The 7,333-nt window shown below is 62.1% G+C and overlaps 1 protein-coding gene across 1 annotated transcript; it reads left to right on the top strand.

Moving 5' to 3' along the window:
• The first annotated feature begins 2,261 nt into the window (after positions 1–2,261).
• On the top strand, positions 2,262–7,039 carry LOC126449158 (proline-rich protein 36-like). Its single transcript, XM_050091006.1, has 2 exons — positions 2,262–3,086; positions 6,866–7,039. The coding sequence occupies exons 1-2, from the start codon at positions 2,262–2,264 to the stop codon at positions 7,037–7,039; spliced, it is 999 nt and encodes a 332-aa protein (XP_049946963.1).
• Positions 7,040–7,333: the final 294 nt, after the last annotated feature.

The raw sequence follows: 7,333 nt of genomic DNA, 5'->3' as shown, positions 1-7,333 counted from the left end.
CACACACTCACTTTCTCGACACCTTTCTGTACGGAGGGTGCGTCATCTCGACCGTGACAGAGTGACGGCAACTATCGACGATCCATTTCCCCCCACTGGTAAAACATGTCCACTAACACCTACATACATCATTCAAGTACACAGACAATAGCATACACACAATGGGAGGGCACACGAACATGGACGGCACGGCACTGTCATACACTCTTCCTCAGAACCATATCAACAAACGTTACGTACATCCGGGAAAGCGAAAGCGAACGCGAAAGCGAAAGCAAAAGCAAAGGCAAAGCCCAATGCAGCCGTCAAAGGTAACGTTCACCACGGCAGACACTTGCAGCCGCGCCGCCGTTAAACGCATTTCAGTGCGGCTCCAATACGCCTCCGACACGGGAACGTTCCGTTGCTCTACGAATGCGTTTCTCCCCTTTTTCCCTTCCCCCCCTCCTTGCACTCTTGCCTCATTCCTCACGTTCTGCCCGGACATTCGACCGATCAAAGTCAACCTTTCGTTACCGTTCTCAGCGCGACGGTGTACAACAGTATGACGGGTGTGCCCACGACTTCGGTTCAGTTGCGTGACGCCGGTCTATCGCGCCGATCGACAGTTACTCAGGGGGCGACGGATCGGACCACGTCACCGACACACAAAACACTTTCAAAACAAACAAATACATACCGGATGGACACAGACAAACACGTGTACAGACATTCGCCAAACAAACGACCGCCGCCGCCGTCGTCGCGCTTACTGTATACTGCACTGGACACGCGTGCATCTTGAATGACGACATCGGTGTGCGTGCGTCGTACGCAATCAGTCAGACACGGCTATCAAACATCAGAGTCGAATGGTACATCATCGTGCGTGTCGCCGTACACGTACAGTACAATACAACAACAATGCGTCTTAATGGCACGTTCATTTCAACGTCACTCACACACCTCCACGCTGCAGTTACGTCGCACCATTGTCAAACTCGGCGTACAGCAAAGGGAATAGTGGGCGGCAAAAAAAAAAAAAAAACCAAACAAAAACATTTCACATTTCACCCTCGCCATGTATGATGTGCAAACAAAACAAACCCGCAAACGGCCGTCGTTACGGTGACACAAAAGTCGCCGATCGCACTGTCCCCCCTCGCAGACGGGTAACACACACACACACACCAACAACACCAATGGGTCAAAAACCACGCCAACGAGGCGTGCCACCATTCCACGCCACGGCGACCAACCTCGTGGCCGTACCCCGCGCAACACGCTTTGACGCGCCCCCCCCACCCACAATCAAAATGCACACATACATCACAGCCGTCCACACAAACAACAACAACAACAATTCCGCCCTTCCCGCAAAAGGCAAGTTGGTGGCCCTGAAAAGGGCCGTTTTGCCGCTCTCGCAACGGACGAGCCTTCTCCATCCTTCCTTCCTTCCATTCCAGAGCCACCCCCTTACTTGGAGCTCGTGTACTTGGTCACCGCCTTCGTGCCCTCGCTCACGGCGTGCTTGGCCAGCTCGCCAGGCAGCAACAGCCGCACAGCGGTCTGGATCTCGCGGGACGTGATGGTCGAGCGCTTGTTGTAGTGCGCCAGGCGAGAAGCCTCGGCCGCAATGCGCTCGAAAATGTCGTTCACCTGTTCATGATGCTCATCGCCTTCGACGAGATGCCCGTGTCAGGGTGCACCTGCTTCAGCACCTTGTAGATGTAGATGGCATAGCTCTCCTTCCTCTTGCGCTTCTTCTTCTTGTCGCCCTTCGAAATGTTCTTCTGCGCCTTGCCAGCCTTCTTGGCGGCCTTCCCGCTAGTCTTGGGCGGCATCTCGAACGAACGTACGGCAGCAGCAACACCAGTAGCAAGCGCTCCGCTCTAGTCAGCGTCTCCCCACACAGTGGCACCCGCCGCCAGCCGCCGCCGCACCTTTACCAGCTCGCCCTGTTGCGGCCGCCGACCAATGGGGCGCGCGCGCAACCGGCCGCCGCACCCGAGCCCATAAAGCACCCCCACCCCGGCTGCGCCGGCACGCACGCACGCACGGACGACGGATTGCGGTTCGAGATGTCGATGAGAGAGGATGCTTTACTTGCGAAGGGTGTGGCGGATCGCCGTCCGTCGGGGCCAGCTCAGGCGACTGAGTTGATCCCGGTGGCGGCCCCATCCGGCCCCCCACTTATGACGAACCGGCTTTCGACAACTGACGCTGACGGGTTTGACTCATCGGATTTTGACGCGCACCCTCGTGATCGAGTGTTCATTCTCATGAACAAACTCGCCCACGGGGGCCCCTACCCTGGTCGAGAGGACGACGAGGCGGCTATTCTCGCCTTCTGCAACATTCAGAAGGCTGCCGCTCTACCGCACACGAGGCAGCATGTGTCGGGTGTGCCACCGAGAGCCCCGCCGGTCGCATCGCACGATTTTGCGGTCCCGGCGGTGGCGGCCTCGGCGGGAGTTGCGCCGCTGGCCTCGACCACTGAAGAGGTCGATGTGCCCCCGGTTGCCCCCCTGGCCCCGGAGACACGAGAAGAGCCCGTGGCTGCGCTAGCTGCAGCTACCGAGATGGAGGACATGGACCTGCCCGACGCCAATCTGGCTGAGGCGATTGCCGAGTCGGAGCGCCGTGACACCGACCTTGACGCTCCCCGCGCGCCCAGAAAGCGCCGGGCTGTGACGCATGACGACTCTGACACTCCCTCTCAGACATCTGAAGGAGCGAGGCCGCGGAAGAAGGCCACCAGGGCCTCCCGCACCTCCACCACCGAGTCTGGGCTGACTCTCGCGGGCTCCTCCCGGAGCACCGCCGCGCAGAAATCGACGAAGACCACGCGGCGGCCCACTCGTTCACCTGCTGCTTCCCGACAGCCGGACGAGGATGGTTTTGTCGCCCCGCCCCGGCGGCACACTGCCGGGGCCGCTGCGCTGCAGCTACCGACCCCGCTGCCGACCGCCAACACGTTTGCGGGCGTCAGCGACGATGCGATGGAGGATGGCGCCGCGCCTCCGGCGCCGGCCCAAAAGAAGCCGCCGCCTATAGTCATCCAGTGGGCTGGCGAATACAAGGAGTTCCAGCAAAAACTGGACAGGGTGGCCACGTCCGCCACTGTCAAGAACGCTGGCCGTGACCTTTACAAGGTCACAGTGTCGACCAACGAGGAGTACCGCGCGGTGATGGACGCCATCTGCAAAGATGGCCTCCCGTGCTACACGCACCCCTCCGAGCCGCTCAAACTTCTGAAGGTGGTATTCCGCCACCTTCCCCTCAAGTTTGGTGCGGACTACCTTCGCGAGGAGCTCGAGGACCTAGGCTTCGGCGTCCGGTCCACCGGACTAATGAAGTCTCCACGTACGCATCGCGACATGCCACTGTACCAGGTTGTCCTCGTTGACAACCTGGAAAATCGGAAGATTTTCCAGGTGCAGCGGGTCGGCCGTGTCAAGGTCGCAGTGGAACCTCTCCGGGCCAAAGGCAAGAGGGCCCAGTGCTTTTCCTGCCAAAGGCTCGACCATGTCTCCCGCTACTGCTCCATGTCGCCCCGCTGCGTTAAGTGCGCGGGCGGGCACGAGAGCAAGTCTTGCGGGCTTGCCAGGGAAGACAAACCGACGTGCTGCAATTGCGGCGGCACGCACGTTGCCAGCTATCGAGGCTGCTCGGCCTTCAAACGGGGCCGAAATCAACCGAGGGGAGGGACCGCTCCTTCTCGTAAGGTGCACCCGTCCACCAGCTTTGCTGCCGCCACCAAGGGAGGACCAGCTTCCGCCACCCGAAGTTCGGCGCAGGTGGAGCGTGAGCCGCGGCCACCGACCGCGCCGTCCACGGCTTCGCCCGTGGGGGTGGCAGCCCCCGCGCCCACGCAGGGCGCGCGGGCTGCCGCCCCGCGCAGGCGTCGCCGGCGTGCGGGACGGGCCACCCCTGCCGCTGCACGACGGACTGTCGAAGACACTCTGCCGCCGCAGAGGACGACGCCTCGTGCTGCGCCGCGACCGGCTGCCGATGCTCCGCGGCAGTCGCCTAGTACGGAGCAGCCGCCACCGGCCGCCCCAGTGGCGGAGGCCGCCCCAGCGGCCCCCACCGCCCCCATGGCCACCGACGCAGCTGAACTCCGATCGCTCTTGCGGTCGTTGAGCCAGCTGCTCGAGCAGCTCCCGGTGCTCGTCACCGCGGTCACGTCGGCCCTTCAGGCCGGCGTTGCAACTCCGCCGTGCCATGGATAATCGCCATATCCATGGCCTCACCGTTTGCGCCTTCAACGCAAACAGCTTGGTCCCCCAACAAGGGGAATTCAGGGAGTTCTTGCGCGACGAGGCAATTGACATCTGCCTCGTGTGCGAGACCTTCCTGAAGCCGGGAATACACGTGAGGGTGGCCAACTATCGGTGCTACCGCACCGACAGGCTGACCCACGGCGGAGGGACGGCCATCTACATCAAGGCGTCCCTCAAACATCACGAAGTCCAGCTTCCGCCCCTCGCTGCAATGGAGGCCACTGGGGTGGCTGTCACCACGACGGCAGGGGTCATCACCTTCGTTGCGGCCTACAGGCCGCCGAGGGGACTGCTTCAGGAGGCTGACGTCGACGCCCTGCTGGCACTGCGCGGGAAAGTCTTCATTGCGGGTGACTTGAACGCCAAGCACCCTCAGTGGAACTCCCGCATCACTAACGCCAGCGGCCGCCGCCTCCTTCGCGTCACGCAACGGCATGGTGCGATAGTACTGGGGCCTTATGAGCACACCGTCTTCCCCCATCGCGGCCAGTCTGACGTGCTCGACATCGCCGTGCTCAAAGGTGTTGGGCACTTCACGTCCGCCACCGTTAAATGTGCCATGTCGTCCGATCACCTCCCGGTGGTCTTCGACATGGACGTCATCGGTGCATCTATGCCGTCCGACCGACACAACTTCCGAGGCATAGACGAGGCGCGCTTTCGTGTCGAGGTCCTCGACCGCCTCGAGGGCGCGCCCGATCCCGCTGTGCAAGGGGCTGACGAAGCGTTGGCCTTCTTCACGCGGCACACACTGGCTGCAGCGGAGGCGGCCACCCCCAGGCGGCCAGGACGGCCGCGAGAGATGTCGCGCCAACTCCCGCCACACATCCTCGAGGCGATCACAAACAAGAATCGCCTCTTTCGGGAGTGGCAGCTCACACGGCTGCCTGACACGAAGCGCCGCCTCAACAGGGCGCGGCGCGAGATTCGGGCCGCCATCGACGACCATCGTCATCGGGACTGGGCGGGTCTTGTGGCCACTCTTACAACGACGGACGGCAGCGCTTGGCGGACCGCTAAGCGTTTCCTTCGTCGTCGTCAGCGAGTCCCACCTCTCCATGTGGGTGCGGACGTTGTCTGCGAACCAGATGCGAAAGCAGGCATCCTCGCGGACACGTTCGCAGAAAACTTTCAACCTGCTGATGGCGTGGTCGATCCCGATCACGTCCGTCTGGTGGCAGAGCGCCTGCCGGTTTTTCTCGCTGCGCGACAGGAAGACGACGTGATCGAGCAAATCACAGCCGAGGAAGTGGACCTGCAGCTCCGTCGTCTCAACCCGAAGAAGGCGGGTGGCACGGATGGTGTCACCAACTGCCTGTTGCGGATGCTTCCGCCGGAGGTACACCAATCTCTGGCGGACATCTTTAACAGTATCCTCCGCTCTGGGACCTTCCCTTCCGCGTGGAAACACGCGGAAGTGGTTGCCATCCCCAAGAGCGGCAAGGATCCACGTCAGGCCGCGAACTACCGGCCGATCAGTCTGCTCCCGTCCCTCTCAAAAGTGTTTGAGAGGTTGTACACGGAGCGGCTGCTGCGCCACGTGACGGAACAGCAACTCATTCCCGAGGAGCAGTTTGGTTTCCGGTGCGGCCACTCTACCACGCAGCAGTTGCTGCGTCTCGTGGAGCAGGCGATGCGAGCGCTGGAGACGCGGGAGTACCTAGGGGCGGTGCTTCTCGACGTCTCCAAGGCCTTCGACTGCGTGTGGCACGACGGCCTCGTGTACAAACTTTTTGCGCACGGGGTACCGACGTCGCACGTAGTCCTGCTGCGCTCGTATCTCTCGGGACGCACTTTCCACGTCCGAGCAGATGGAGGCACTTCCACCGACCGGCAGATTCGAGCGGGGGTGCCGCAGGGGTCGGTCCTCGGCCCCCTGCTGTACTCCCTGTACACCGCCGACGCCCCGCGGGTGGCACGCGTGGAGTTGGCACTTTATGCCGACGACACGGCGTTGTTCACCCGCAGCATGAATGCGGCCGAGATGCGCCGTCGCCTCCAGCTCGGATGTGACGTCCTGGGCGCCTGGTCCACGAAATGGCGCTTGAAGTTCAACGCTGCGAAGAGTCAGGCTGTCATCTTCAGCAGAAAGAGGCTGCCACCGGACCTACCGCCGGTCACGATCATGGGGGGCCCCATCCCCTGGTCGCGGACCGGCAACTACCTCGGGGTGACGTTGGACAGACACCTGACGTGGCTGCCACACATCCGTGACGTCCGAGGGCGGGCAGTGGGGCGCCTTCGTGCGCTTTACCCACTGCTCAACCCGTCATCGACTCTCCCTCCACGCCATGGCCTCACCATGTACCTGTCCCTTGTTCGGCCGGTACTGGAATACGCGGCTGTGGTGTGGGGTAACGCGGCCGCGACGCACATTGCGACGCTCCAACGACTGCAAAACAGGGCGCTGCGACTAGCGCTCCACAAGCCACCTCGCTATCCGACGAGGCTGCTCCATGAAGAAGCTGGGATCCCCTTCCTCCGGGATCGCTTCCGGCAAATCGCCCGGCAGTTCTACAGCAATGCAGAACGGTCTGGCAGCCGCTTGATTCGTGGTCTGGGCCGCCAGGTCCACCACAGGCCAACGACTCGTTGGCCAGATCTACTGCGAGAGTAATTATCTCTCGCCGCCCGATGTCGAAACAGAGGGCGTCACAATGAACTACGCCCAGCGAGGACAGCTCACCCTGTTAGGTCCACTGCACCCACTAACGAGGTCCCCGCAGGAACAGCAGCTCCGCTGCTTAGACTGCCTTTACACCTGGCTTATGTAGCCAGCGTTTTCATGCGAGTGCGAGTGCGAGTGCGCCGGCACGCACTCCGCTGCTCGACTCGCTGCCGCTCGCACCGGTCGTTTTCGTTTCCGTTTCGTGTGCACCGTCGCTAGCCCATCGCCATGTCCGGACGCGGAAAGGGAGGCAAAGTCAAGGGCAAGTCAAAGTCCCGCTCAAGCAGGGCTGGGCTCCAGTTCCCGGTCGGCAGAATCCACCGCCTCCTGCGCAAGGGAAACTACGCAGAGCGCGTCGGCGCCGGGGCGCCCGTCTACCTCGCCGCCGTCATGGAGTACC

Source organism: Schistocerca serialis, unplaced genomic scaffold, assembly GCF_023864345.2.
Source record: "Schistocerca serialis cubense isolate TAMUIC-IGC-003099 unplaced genomic scaffold, iqSchSeri2.2 HiC_scaffold_669, whole genome shotgun sequence".
Classification (NCBI taxonomy): Eukaryota; Metazoa; Arthropoda; class Insecta; order Orthoptera; family Acrididae; genus Schistocerca; species Schistocerca serialis.
The sequence above is the reverse complement of the archived record's forward strand: the minus strand, read 5'-3'. Positions and strand labels throughout refer to the sequence as shown.